The 15,050-nt window shown below is 35.9% G+C and overlaps 1 protein-coding gene across 4 annotated transcripts in view; it reads right to left on the bottom strand.

Annotated features, from left to right (window-relative positions):
• NGLY1 (N-glycanase 1) overlaps positions 1–15,050 on the bottom strand; it is a 43,958-nt gene that overhangs the window by 11,003 nt on the left and 17,905 nt on the right. For all 4 annotated transcript variants that reach the window (XM_045856525.1, XM_045856521.1, XM_045856524.1 and 1 more), the window contains 6 exons: positions 12,836–13,001; positions 9,376–9,598; positions 6,929–7,050; positions 5,812–5,957; positions 3,760–3,870; positions 2,345–2,509 (listed from right to left, as the gene is read on the bottom strand). In XM_045856525.1, the coding sequence (XP_045712481.1) occupies positions 2,345–2,509; positions 3,760–3,870; positions 5,812–5,957; positions 6,929–7,050; positions 9,376–9,598; positions 12,836–13,001 (933 nt within the window). The remainder of the gene's footprint in view (positions 1–2,344; positions 2,510–3,759; positions 3,871–5,811; positions 5,958–6,928; positions 7,051–9,375; positions 9,599–12,835; positions 13,002–15,050) is intronic.

The following is a 15,050-nucleotide window of genomic DNA, read 5'->3' as shown; positions in this document are numbered from 1 at the left end:
GTATCACCAATGTTTTCTTTTTTCCAACTCATTTCATGGCATAGTTCCATAATTTTTTAGGACTAACATTTTTCAATTTACTTTTAAAATAAACATCTATTTCTGAAGAGGAAAATGACATCTTAAATCCACGGCCCTAATATGGTCTCCCGTAATTGAGAAATTTAGAAAATAATTTCAAAAGGGGAAACAATCTGAGCCTATGACCCAATTCATATTTTTAAAGTTTAAACTTGTATGCTACACAAGAGGAAGCACACCCATCCAAAAAAAGAAAAAGAAATGAAGACCTAAATAATGTCAATGTTTTAAATTGAACACAGCTGTGAATTAAATTAGTTCTTTTAAACTGGCTGCATTTCGATTTACACTTGTAACTTGCACTGCATCAGCAGTGATATGAATTATTTGTTGGATTTAGATCTTGTAATTCTATGGCTGAACCAACATTTTCAACCGCCTGCTAAAGATGCTGGGATAAATTAAAAAGCAAACAAAGTGCCTGGGAATAGTTCCTCCTTTTGGATAGATTTCTTTATTGGAGAAATGAACTGCAACCGTGGCAAATTTAGAAAAAGCAGATAAAAAACTTTAATTTGTTAAGAACAGTTGATATGGATATTATGATGGATTATTTCCCTCTCACGCATTTTTCATGATGCATAATCTTAGACCTTCATACAAAATACTTTCTAGTGAGTCAACTGTAGACTCCCGCAGGACAAGGGACAGTCTATTGTACTTTTTTAATGTCCATTACAGAGCTTTTTACCTAGCCTTTAATTATGGATATTATATTTACATTGTTCATTATTCAATTTTGGGAGATTAATCAAGAGGTACCTTAAAATAAGTTTGACAATATAATAGTAATCACACCAGCAATAATAATTTCTAGCCAATGCCAGATGCTTACAAGCATGTAACACGACATAAACACTTTCATCAGGTGAAATTACCCACATTCTATTATTTTCCCACTGTAAAATTTTCATGTGGGGAAAAAAAGGTAAAACCGAACTCTTTGAAATGCATTAAAATCTTATGTTGAAAAACTTATAAAAGCACTTCCCAAAAGATATCCAAAAATTTAAAGAACAGGAATTTGACTTCATTAGTCATTACCAAAATGCAAATTAAAATCATAACATACTAATGCTATACACTGCCAGAACTGCTAATTGAAGAAGAGAGTATACCAGCTATATGTAAAGATGTGGAGAAATCTTACATACTGCTGGTCAGAGTGTAAGCTGGCACCACCACGTTGGAAAACTCGGGCACTACCTACTAAAGCTGAACACACTCTTACTCTGTTACCTTGCAATTCCAACTATGTACCTAGTATATACCCAACTGAAATGTGTAAATACATTTACTGAAAACATGTATATGTATGTTCACAGCACAATTTTTAAGAGCCAAAAGCTGGAAACAACCCAAGTACCCATCAAGACTTGCGTGGATAAATTATATAGAAATTCATACAATGGAGTATTACACAGCGATGAGAATAGGCACTCCATAAACATGCAGCAGCAAGTATGATTCACTAACACTGAGATAAAGAAACCATTCACAAAAAGTTACATACATATGTTTATTGACGTAAAGCACAGTAACAGGCAAAACTAATCAGAAACCATAATGGTTACTCTGGGGGTAGAAGGCAGTGACTAAAAGGAAGCTCGTAGTTGTTTCTGAGCTTCTGATGGTCTATTTTATTACAGTTTGTGGTTACACAGGTACTCAATTTGTGAAAATTTGTTCAGCTATACACTTATAATTTGTGCATTTTTCTGTATATACTGCAGTAAAAGTTACACTATACTCAAAATTTATATAGGTAATTAGAAAAATTCTATTTTAAGATGTTTTGCTAACTCTATATTTGATTAGACTAACTTTAAAAAAAAATCCTTACCCAAGGATATGTTTGTTGATTTTAGAGGGAGGAGGTGGGGGGGAGAAAGAAGAAGTGCAGGGGGAGAGGGACAAGGAGAGAGGGAGAGGGAGGGAGGGAAGGAGAGAGGAAAGGGGGGGGGGAGAGAGAGAGAGAGAGAGAGAGAGATCTGTTTGGTTGCTCTCCGTAAGAGTTCTGATTGGGATCAAACCCACAACCTAAGGGTGTGCCCTGACCTGGAATGGAGTCCAAAACCTTCTGGTGTACAGGTCGAAGCTCCAAACAACTGACCAACCTGGCCAGTCTAAATATTTACATTTTTTAGTAATCATACTGAAAAGTTAACTGAAAGGTGATGGCCAATGCATTCTGCAGTATTAAGGAGTGCAGTACAAGAAGCAGGAAAGTGAGGAGATTATCATGCCATAAGGAATTAAGTACCTCTAGACCCATTTCACCTCGGGCTTCTCTCCAGGCCACTGACCCAGATATTCTTCCTCCAAGTTCTCCAGGTTTAGGGGTTTTGGGCGATATAAACTCAACAAGCTCCACAATTATTCTCTGGAGAAGTTCTTTTCTTCTGTTTTCTGACAAAGACATTTGCCTCTGCAATTCACGTTTTAAAAAGAAGTCATTAAGATTAGGAAAATGTAGAGGTCCATCTCTAAGTAAGAATATACTTAAAACATTTGTAATTAAGGGAATCTTAAAAGAAGTAACAAACTTTATTTTCACATGTATAATTATTTGGAAAATAAAATGGACACTAGAAAATTAAAAATTAATTTTAGAAAACTTAATTCTCATACCCATATCCAAATCTCATGACCTTTACTGTCCTAGGTTTAAAATAAAGGGGGGGTGAACTCTGGTTCTGGCCACGATAAACTAGCTCGTGTCAGACTCCTGCCTGAGAGAAAACCTGGAGAAGCGGGAAAACGTACACACAGATACACACAGATACACACGTACAAACACCTGTTCAAATGCAACAGAAAACTACCTACGCAGCCAGAACTGAAGAAACTAAGATCCCAAGAAATAAATTGAGGTGAACCAATACTGCACCTCTTTTCCCTTCTGGACACTTGCTAATTATTAACTGAAATGAGGCGAGGCTGAGAAAGCAAGCACGAAACGGAGGCTAAAGTGCTGAAAACCAAAGCAGAGTTTTTAGCAGAAACACAGTGCTGGCTAGCCTTCCGAAGGGAGGGGCTCCCGAAAATTCTCCTGGTTTTCAGCCTAGGATTTCCGATGGGCTACACGTTAGAAATAGGGTGAGGTTCCAAATAGACTGAACCTCAGTCACTGCCTGCATTAAGGCGAGCCGCCCATAATTCTAATTGCCTTACAGCAGCAAAACCGTTTTTTAAATTATTAAAAAAAGCATACAAATATATAGCAAAAAGTTTCAATGCTAAGAAAGACATAGAAAATAAAAACTGAATCTTCCCTCGTTGGACTCCCGGGTCTTCTTGGAGGAATCGTTGTTAACAATTCCCTGTGCCTTGTTTGAGAAATTTTCATACCTGAGTAAGTATGTGTGTATGTAATTACATCCAAGACACAATTACTTAGGTAAATAAAACAACATACTTTTTGTCAAGTATTATACATACTGAAATTTTATTTCACTGAACTTTAAGAGACGTGACAGTGTAATGTAAAAAGGTACAGTATTTAAAATAGGTAATGAAACTTTTCAATGAACAAAAAGACATTTAACATATAAAAATATTTTTGCTTGCAAAATCATGTTACAATTTTAAAAATTTCAATGGGTTAAAAGCTGGCTCTTGGATTATATAAAAAAATTTCAAATGTCGTCTCAAAAATGACAAATGCCCACCACCTACCTGCTTATTAAGCTCATTAATAGTTTCTCGAAGTAATTCTTCTTTAATCTGAGTTCTTCTGGAGATCACCTCTTCATGTTTACAAGAATATCGCCAAGTGACATCAACCACCTCAAATCACAGAACACAAATGTTTAAGATTACAGCCATCAACCTTAAATACCTAGAATGTAATTCCTAAATATACCATTTTAAGTGCTATTCTTTGTTTAAAGTTGAAAACCTGTGGAAAAACACTGGACAATCTGCTACTTTTTAAAATTCATTTTCTAATTGGCACACTTCCAAGGAAGGGACTGAGATAAAATGAAGTTTTCACAATATTTAGGCTTTTTTAAACTTACCTATAAATTTTACAAAATTCAACAAATAAAACCTTTTTCTATTTTTTAGTGTCTAAAATTTACATTATAGAACTGATTTTTGACAAAGATGCAAAAGCAATTCGAATGAGAAAAGGTAATCTTTTCAACAAAAGTGCTAGAACAATTCATTATCTGCATGCAAAACAATGAATTTCAATCCATAACTTGGAATATATACAAAATAAAAGTGTAAAGTTAAAAGTATAAAACTTATAAAACAAAATAAAGGAGAATATCATTGTCTTGGGCAAAAATTTCTTAGATACAACATCAAAGAGCATGATCCATAAAAGAACAAATCAATAAACTGAACTTCATCGATTTCTTTTCTTCAAAAGTCACGAGGAAATGAAATGATAAGACACAGATAAGGAGAACTTTTTTGCAAAGCATATATCTAATAAAGGACTTGCATTCAGAATATACAAGGAACTTTCAAAACTCAATAATAAAGAAATCCCATTTTAAAAAATGCGCAAAGAGGACACACAGATGGCAAATAAGCACATATGCAGATGCTCAGTATTGTTCATAAATGCAAATGAAAACCACAATGAGATACCACTACACATCTAGCAAAAAGGCTAAAATTAAAGAATGAGACCATAAAAAATGTCAGTTAGCAAAGACATGGAGAAACTGGGAACTCTCACATGCTGCTGGTGAGAATGTAAAGCGGCACCATCACTGTGGAAAACAGTACAGCAGTTGCTTAAAAAGTGAAACATGCACCTACCATATGGTCTAGCCATTCCCCTGCTAGGAATGTACCAAAGGAAAAAAAGCAAATGCCCATATAAACGCTTGTGTTGATGTACGTAACAGCTTTATTTGAAATAATAAAAAATGGGGAAGTACCAAATACGTCCATCAACAGGTAAACAGATAAACAAATTATGGTAGATCCATATAATGAGATACGACTCAGCAATAAAAAGAACCACTGATATATGAAAACACATGAATGAATCACAAAATAATTATAGTGAGTAAAAGAAACCAGACTCTCCCATCCTCACCTCACCAAAAAGAGGATACAGATGCTCCTTAACTTGTAATGGGGTTACATCCCAATAAATCTATCATAAGTTGAAAGTATCATAAGTTGAAAATATACTTAATACTAGTACCCTGTAGAGTACTGGTTATTTACCCTGTGACTGGCTGAATAGTGAGTGTACTGGGGGCTGCAGGTCACTGCTGCTGCCCAATGCCCTGAGAGTGCGGTACCACATATCACTAGTCCAGAAAAAGATCAAAGTTCAAAATCTAAAGTACAGTTTCTACCGAATGTGCATTGCTTTTGCACCATCATAAAGTTGAAAAACTTTAAGATCAACCATCATTAACCTGATAGTCATAAGTAGGACCATCTATATATTATATGATTCCATTTACATAAAACTCTAGAAATGCAGATTAAGCTATAATGACAGAAAGCAGATCTGTGGTTGCTTGGACAGGGACAAGAAACAGGGATAACAAAGGGACATAAGGAAACTTCCAAGGATAGTGGATATGTTCACTATCTTGATTTTGTAAATATAATTTCATAGGTATATATAAATGACACAATTTAATAAATGGTACACTTTAAAACATACTTTTTCTCGTGTCAATTATACTTTCAAAAGCTGTCAGAAAATTGTATTTTATTCTTAGAAAAAAAATTTTTTTTATGCCCTACCTCATCTTTAGAAAATGCTAGGACATAAGAAAGCTTCTTGCCCCATCCTATTTCGTAGAGGAGTGGCTTGTCACACACATCTTCACATGCGTCACAGTGCAGCCACCGCTGCTGAGAAGGAGAGTAGACTTCCGTCCAGACATGGTCTACCCGAGGGAGAGACAAGAAAGCAACAGGGAAAGAGGGAAAAAAAGGTTAAGTTTATAAAACCAGAATGACTTCCAAAAACTATATATAAACTCCTAAGAATCACACAATAAAGTTATTTGTAATACTCTAAATTTTATTTAATAAGATTGAACATTTTGTGGAACACAATACTCTAGAACATTTGTTTTCTCTGTCTCTTCGCAATCTTTGAAAATGTTTCTGGAGTCAGTTTCAGGCTTAAATAAAAACCATGTGAGCCATGTCCTTAAGAAAGGTGACCATACTGAACAATAGCATAAAAAACATAGGGATCAGTTTGCAAATATAAAGAAGTCAATGCTGCTTTTGAAAATGGCCATCTTTCTCGACCTTTAAGACCCAGGACCAGAAGGTGGTCTAACAGAAGATGTCTGGTTATTGACGTTCTATATTTGATTGTAACAGAACAGTAACTATTAAGTGAAGGTTTCATTTTATTATTTAAAAAAAACAACAACAACAATGAAACACAAGTAAAACACTAAGAACAAGGAAGACAACTTTTTCACATGTAGGTGACAGTGAGTCATTTCTAAATAAGGACAATATACATTTCACATGGCTTTTATTACTTTTTTGTATATTAAGATTACTAAATCTTTTATGTGAATCCCTACAAAAGTGAACACTTCTATAACACATTACTATACATGTTCTTATCTAGATAGAAACACCATCACTAAAAAGGTCACGGAAAGAATGTTTATAGTGCAAAGCACTAAGCAAAATGCTAGGTGTGCTACAAAAATCTTGTGATCCCCATAAAAAAACAATTAGGCTGGTATTACTATTATTTTACCGAAGGCAAATGGAAGCTCAGACCGACAAGGCCAGATAGTAACAGACAGAGAATAACAAGCCCAGACTGCAAGTCCCAGTCCTTACGTCTGCAAAGCCCCACTACTCTCTGCCCATACCAGTGCTGTACCTGTATAATCCCAAACATAGCGGGCTTCAAACCCCAAGGCTCGGCAGCACAGTGTAAAACAATTGGCCCACTCGCCACACCGTCCGCATCTCGTCTCCAAAAGTTTCTCTGGGTTATTATACCTGGTTTTAAACAACAACAACAAGTTTTGATTCACTATCCAAAAGAAGCATTTTAACGAATGTATATTACCTCCGTGCTAAACAGTAAGAGTTCTAATTTCATATTCGCAATAATTAAAGAGCCTAGAAGAACACATGAGGCAGTGAATCCTTGGTAAAAATGATTACACAGTGGTGCAGCCTTCAAGGAGTTTACAGCCCTAAGAGGGAGAACGAATGAACACAGCTTGCACCCACAGCAGAGCGTGATCCAGACAGCACAGGTCAGATGCGCATCACGGGGCAGTGGCTGGGAAGAGGGCTTCTGTTTGCGCTGGTCCCGAAGGACAGACAGGACCTGCCTGGGCAGGGATTCTCCAGGAAATCTGCTTTGAGCATTAATGTTTCCCTAACAAGTAGTGTAATCACCTCACTGTATTTAAAAGGTGAGCAACTTCAGCAGATTACTCAATAAAGCTCTTAAAGCTTAGCTGAACTCAGTTTTACTTAAAATACTATTTTTGTGTCTAATAATCATTTTGATTGAAATTTAATTTTTCTGAACTACTTAATGTGGTGCTTGTTAATTTGGAGTTTGTTTTTTGAAAGATGTTGCTATGTCTCCAATTATGAAATTATCACAAAACTGTAGGACAGCAAATTTTGCATTTGCGTTGAGAAGGATTTTGACCTGATAGAGCCAAGCAGGACAAGTGCCTCAGCTGAGCAGAAATGCTGGCCTTGGGCCTGGGAGGGAAGGACACGATTACCTTAATGAACTGGCTCTGCAATGACAAGTTCATCTGAAGCAGGTGCTCTTGCTTAAAATAAGTTAAATGGATTTATATTTAGGTAATTAAGTCATTGAAAAAAGTTATAAATTTACATTAAGTAGTAAAACAGCAGAATTAGAACATTCTATATCGCCATCTTCTGTGTACTACTTGTGCCAAGGAGAATGAATGACCAGCTCAGCCCCTAATTAATGGTGCTCATCACCCCAACCCTATACAGAGAGCAGCTAACAGGAAATCAAGCAACTGTTTGGAATGAGAAAAACAGCACTGTATAAATATCTGTTAGCCTGTATCCCTTTACACTGCATTATCAGTTTATATTCAATTGCCTAGAAAGAATTTTTAAGAGGAATTTGATTATGTATCTTTTATCTTCAAATCTTTGCAAAGTATGCTGTGCAAATGTATGTTGAATGAAGAAATAACTTGTACAAATTTCAATTAATTACTGGATATTGGATTTTGTTTATCCTATAGTCTGCACATCACAGGGATGGTTCCCAGTTAGGACAGAATTAAGTCCCTAAGCACACAAAATTAGCTATTTTCAACACATGATATCTTTTCTTGCCTGATGATACACCCAAGCTTTATAAGTATTGCCAATTAAGAAAATCTGATAATAGGCTTATAAATTAATAGAAAAAATTAATTGAAAATTTCAAATTTCCCTGGTTTAAAATTTAGAGATATGAAAGGAGGTTAGGTTTGGCAGGGGAGGCACTTATTTAAAACAAACTTCTGTAATTAAAAATACACACACACACACACACACACACACGATGCTACTACATTTTTACCTTCCACATGACCAGCTGATGATTGTTTTAATACGTAGAGCACTGTATTTACTATCACAATTATCGGTACTATTATTGTTATTAGCATTAGTTTTACTACATTCTATCAAGTATTATTATTAAAGTTATCGGAACATTAAAATTCATGTATTAAAAGAATAATACAAGGTTAACAGCAGTAAATGTGCTAGGACTATACTCAATTTCTATTCAAGTGCAATATTAAAAAAACTTTTCCTATAAAAAGACACACAGTAATTATTTTAGACTTTATAGGCCACATGATCTGTTTTCAGTATTCAACTCCGCCACTGCAATGTAAAAATAGTTACAGGGGAGTCCAACTCCCCCTGTGGTGAGTTTTGAAGTCTCTGGGCCACACTGGAAGAAGAAGAGTTGTTTTGAGCCACACATTAAATACATTGTGATACATAATCACAAGAAAATCTCATGTTTTAAGTATTTTCCGATTTTGTGTTGGGCCGCATTCACAGTGATTCTGGACTGCATGGTGTCTGAGGGCCGCAGGTTGGACACATAAACAAATCAGTATGGATGTGTTCCAATAAAATTTTATTGACTAAAATAGGATGTGGGCTGGATTTAGCCCACAAACTATGGCCAGCCATAGTTTGTTGATCCCCGTCCTAAAATGTGAAATGAAAATTTAAAAGGTCATTTAATAAAAATTCTCTCCTACCCATTCCATTCAGTGATTACTCTGATGTTACTGTCCAGGGGATACCCACCTCGGGAACCGACTGCTGAGCTGGCATGCATCACAGTAATGATCTTCTACTCTGTTTGCACCCCACTTTAGCTCCTCATCATTGGGAAATAATGCTTCACCTCTAGACTTAGTCTTGCCACCACATTTGCTGCATGAAATGTCATCCACCCATTGAAAAAATTCTTCCTTAAACCAGTGTAAAAGCTCCAGCAAAAGAAAATCCTCATCACTTAAATTAGTACCTGAGAAATCGAAACAGAACCAAGTAAGAGCTAAAGCTGACAAACATGAAAAGTACCCACATATTTTATTCTCAAATATGAGCTAAAATATATGAAAATAAAAGATGATGAAAAGGTTTGCACAAAATACCGGTGCAAGAAATAAATGCCAGTCCAGTGTGAGCTGGGCTGAAATACAGTCAGTGACAGTGTACTGCACATTTCCAACAGGAGGGTGTTTGCCACTCTGTGCCCTTGAAATGACATTACACATTAACCTCAGCTGAACACAACAATCTCTCAGGGAACTATGGTCAGTTTGGAATTGATCCCAAAACACAAAGAAAGTAAGAAAAAAAATCTGATTTGGAAAAACACTTTAAAATTACTACATTAAATTTGGTATTGGGTATATATGTAAGTAAATATGAAACAATCACAAAGTCATAGGCAGAAATCACAAAATCCCAGACACTTTAAAAATCACCCTATTAGCTTTTTTATCAGTGCTTCAATATACAACATAATCCATCCATGGATACACTCCATAAAACACACAGAAACATGACAATGTCTACAGTGTATATAATGACCCTAGCATGTAAACATGACATAATATCATATCTACTTCATCAAATAAAAAGGTTTTCCTTGACCATATCCAAGGCTATGGTATCTCTGAAATGGAAAGAAGAGAAAAAATCTAGGAGACCTATCCAGGGAGTTCTCATCTCTATATTTAACTTTGTTCAAAAATTGATACATGAAGGAAATGTATGGCATAATGTTAAGATCTAACTAACAATGTCTGATGCTGGTCATGGGTGTCTGATATATTATGCTCTATTCTTATATTTATGTTTGATGTATCTCAAAATAAAAAACTATAGGAAAAACTACAGAGAAGATAAAAAGACCAGAAAAATTATTTTCCTGGATGAGAAAACTCAATATTCTCAAGTTGTTAATTCTCCATGAATTAATCTAATGTAGTGCAATCCCAATTAAAATTATAAATAATGCAAAAGTCATATAAAAGCAAAAATGCACAAAATAGTCAATATAACTTTGAATAAGAACTATGAGATAAGTTTGCCTGCTATGTACCAAAACACATTACAAAATTCTAATGATTAAAATATTGTGATATTGGTGAAGAACAGACAATAGATCAGCAAGACTAAAGAGAGTCCTGAAAGACGGACTTCTCAGTGATAAACCGTGTTTGGTAAAGCCAGCCTTTCAAAGCAGTTCTGAGAGGATGGACTGCCCCATAAATGACATTGGGACAGGTAGCTATCAAGATAACAGGTCCCTATTATAATTCATTCATCCTAATTATTTTATATTATCTATAAAAATTATACATAGAGAATACTATAAAAGAATATGAAGTAATAGAAGTTACAAGAGAACAGTTTATGACTTTTGTTTATGAATATGTTTGTGGCCTTAACCAAGACAAAAATAAAATAAAAACAATTTCTTATAAAATTTATAACTCTGTATATCAAAATGTACACCAAGTGAAATGAAACAGAGAACACTGTGGGAAAAAAGTAACATATCTAACAAAGAAAAGTACCTAGAATATATAAAGAACTTCTACATATCAGTAAGAATACTAACAAAACCATCAGAAAAATTCAGGAAGTCCTTAAAAGAAGTTCAATGATTTCATTAAGTGCACACCAATACCCTCAGACACTTCTGGTATGAACCGAAACTCAGTCTGTTTGCTGGGATCCATTGTAACAAATATATCTCACACTCGTGACACTTTTATATCTGTCTCAGGGAAACATCTGTGTGTGTATGCCAGGAGGCATGCTTTACAAGACTCTTCACTGCAGCAGCATTCAGGCTAGAGAGAAATGGTAAAACATTTCCGTGTCCTCCAACAGGGAACTGTACAGATAACAGCATATGCACACTACAGAACATCTCGGACAGTCAAAAAGATCTCTAAGACATAACAGTAAATGAAGAACACCAAGGAGCTGAAGATGCATGGGATGATAAATATTATGTAAACCCACACAACTTAAACTACTTTTCTCTTTCTCTCTTTTTTGTTGTTCAGGTACAGGTGTCTCCATTTCTCCCCCACCACAGCCATACCCACCTCCCACCCTTGATCCCACCTCCCTTTGGCTTTGTCCCTGTGTCCTTTACACATGTTCTTTGAAGACTAGCCCCCCGCCCCGTTATCCCTTCCCACCTCTCTGTCAGTTTGTTCTTTATTTCAATGTCTTTGGTTATATTTTGCTTGCTTGTTTGTTTTGTTTATTAGGTGCCACTTATAGGTGAGATCAGTATTTGAACTATTTTTACAGATAACTGTAAATGAGTGTAAATACACAGAAAAAGATGAAAAGGAACACATCACAAGATAACAGTGTTATCTACGGAAGAGAAGGACTGATAGGCAGGGAGAATTTAGCTTTTCCTGCATAACATGAAAGTTTCCCAACAAAAAGAGAGTTGTGAACGGTAGATTAAATATGAACTTCTAGAAATACAGCACTGTCATCATCCTTCTCCTCTGAGTCCTCACAATAGCCAGAAAAGAAACAACTGCATACAAATGCAAAGTCAAATGCTGAAGTTGGAATACCTGAATAATTAAAATCCTAAGACCATTAATGATAACAATAACTTAATTATTGGTAGATGGATGTGGGAGGCATTTTCCAGAGCCATTTACATGTGATACCTCATTTATTTCTTAAAATTGTCATTCCTATTTGCAAATGAAGAAATTGAGGCACAGAGTGAGTTACTTGCTCAGTGATGCACAGTAGTGGCAGAACTGAATTTATACCCAGGCAGCTGGCTTCAAAAATCTATATTCTTATTTAGTAAATAATGTCTTTGTATTAACTGAGGTGAACCAATGGTCTAATCATATGAATTAATTATGAATATGGTTTCTGCCAGATTCATATTAAAATTCCCTATAATGCCATCATATATTCCATGGACTCAAGTTCTACTATACCTAAAAATATTCACCTACGAATAGTAATGATTAAACTGTGAAATACATACTCACGTAAAAATTTTTTTTATAAAATGTTAACAAACGTGTCCATTAGATACATGCAATAAAGTTATGCTGTTTGCTGTATTCCTTAAAAATCCAAATACACATAGGTTAGATATTCACAATGTATACAGCAAAAGGCATCTTTTCATGTTTCCATTTATTTAGCAATGCTGCATTTTTAGCAATGAATGGTTATGTAAAGCCACTACCTTTATCCAATTTTCTAGCTCGAGATAACTTTTCTTGCGACCTCTTTTTTAGCTCTTGGACTGGAATGCAAGCCAACGCTTTCTCCTGGAGAGCAGAATTCTCGTAGACCAGCACATGCTGAAGGTTGGCCTGAAGCACTTTTAGAATGATTGAACCAGCAGTAACCTAACAGGAAAAAAAACACTGAAATTAGTTTTTCTCCATATGCTACAAAAATATGTACTACAAAACAGTGGTTCTATGATGTCATAAAGAGGAATGTATGGATTTACTGAGATAATTACATTCAAAACCTTTATGAAATCAGTACTAGGATATGGCCAGGTCTGTGTCATAGTTTGATGTGTACCTACTTTTTCCTCTGAGTGTGTTACTAAGAATACATTTAAACAGGGGTATGGTTTAAGTTCTTGTGCACAAGCTTGGATCAAGACGATGCTCTGTGCAATGCACGTGACAGCCCTTTCCACTTCAAATTCCTGTAAGTAACACAATTTTTTAAAACTCTATTCAGCATTAGCAAAGGAGAGTACACTCATAAAGTGGAAAGGCAAATACAAATGGAATAAAGGAAGAAATCACAGCAATATGCCCTCCAGAGGAAGTGGTTATAAAAAGTAAAACAAAAAAACAAAAAACAAACAAACAAAAAAAACCTAAAAAAAAAAAAAAAAAAAGGAGCCACAGAATCCCCAGAGCAGGAAGAGGCCCTGGACTAAGCACGAGGGAGCCTGGACTGGGCCCTGCAGCAGGAACACCTAGACATTTTGTACCCCCTGACCCCATCACTCCTTGTCAACAAAGGATGTGCCTCTGAGCAGTGCTGGAGGATGCCTAGATTCCTAAAAGGAAAGAGGAATGTCCAAGCTAAGAATAGTTCCTTCTGGCACAGTCCACTTAAACAAAACAAAAATAGAAAAAATAAAAATAAAGCAAAAAGAAAAAGAAGCCAAGAAAGCAAGAACATAGAAAATACAAAATGAAATGTCAGAAATAAGTTCCAACATGTTAGTTATTACAGAAAGTATGAATGAGTTAAATGTGTGTAATTAAAAGGTAGAGATAGATTAATGAAGAAAATAAACGCTATTGCCAAATACGTACTTCAACGTCAGGCACTGTACTGAGCACTGGGGGTGTGTGCACAAGACAGACACACTTGCTCTATAGTCTAAGGGGCTGCGGGGAGGCACTGAGCAGAAATGACAGAACCACCACATTGAGTCAAAAATAACGGAGACCAAAAGAGACAAGGACATTATCCTCACAAAGCAGTCTATGAATACAGAAATAAACACTGATACAACAATGTTTATTTATTCAAATATTTAATGACCTTTTATTATTTGCAAGGTATTGGGGATGTAATGGTGTAGACAATTTATTCATAGGTATGATAAGAATTACAAAGCAAATAACGATAGTGAGACTTTTCAATCTGACCCTAGAACTCCATGACTATATATGTGTGGTAAAATATAAAGGATGAGAAGTGGCTGGAATGTAGGGGAAGAAAAAGACCAGAACAGCGTGTAGGTAGATGGGGAGCATGTGTATGTGTGTAGGGGATACGCTTAGCATAATGTGAAACATCAGAGAGAAGATCGGAGCACAGAGAACTAAGGGGAAAATGATAGAAAGAGAAGGCTGAGAATGGAGTTGGGCTGGTAGGAAGCTAGATTTTTCTCACCTTTTTCCATTGTAATGGGAAACTATGAAAGGGACTTAAGCAAGGGAGTAAACAATCAGATGAGTGTTTTCAGAATGTAGTGTGGAGACGCAGGGATAAAAAGACCCAATGGGGGAGGACTGCAGAACTCTTGAGAGAGCTGGTGGCTTAAATGAGGGAGGCAGAAGAGTGAATGGATATAAAAAAGAACTCAGGAAACAGAATCAACAAGTCTTGGTGACTGAGCAGTGGGGCCAGGGGGCAGTAAGAAAAGTAGGAAAGCACATAGGAATGATCCACAGATTTTCGATACGAGCAAGGGGGCCAACGGCTGAACTACTTTAACTGCTTATAGTAGGAGAAAAACCAGAAAATGATCAACTGAGGCAAAAATCATACATGCACAGATAAAAAATGAGCTAAAGAAAAGTCCATTCAATTCAGCAGCAGGAAGCTTGTTGACCATCTTAGTGAGAGGCTTTGTAAGTGTTAGCAAGAGGCGGACTTGTCTGAGTGGTGCCCCAAAGTGGGCCATGTGCACCCAA

This window comes from Phyllostomus hastatus, unplaced genomic scaffold, assembly GCF_019186645.2.
Source record: "Phyllostomus hastatus isolate PE091 unplaced genomic scaffold, TTU_PhHast_1.1 phas_scaffold_129, whole genome shotgun sequence".
Taxonomy (NCBI): domain Eukaryota; kingdom Metazoa; phylum Chordata; class Mammalia; order Chiroptera; family Phyllostomidae; genus Phyllostomus; species Phyllostomus hastatus.
Note: the sequence above shows the minus strand (reverse complement) of the source record. Positions and strands in the feature narration are given on the sequence as shown.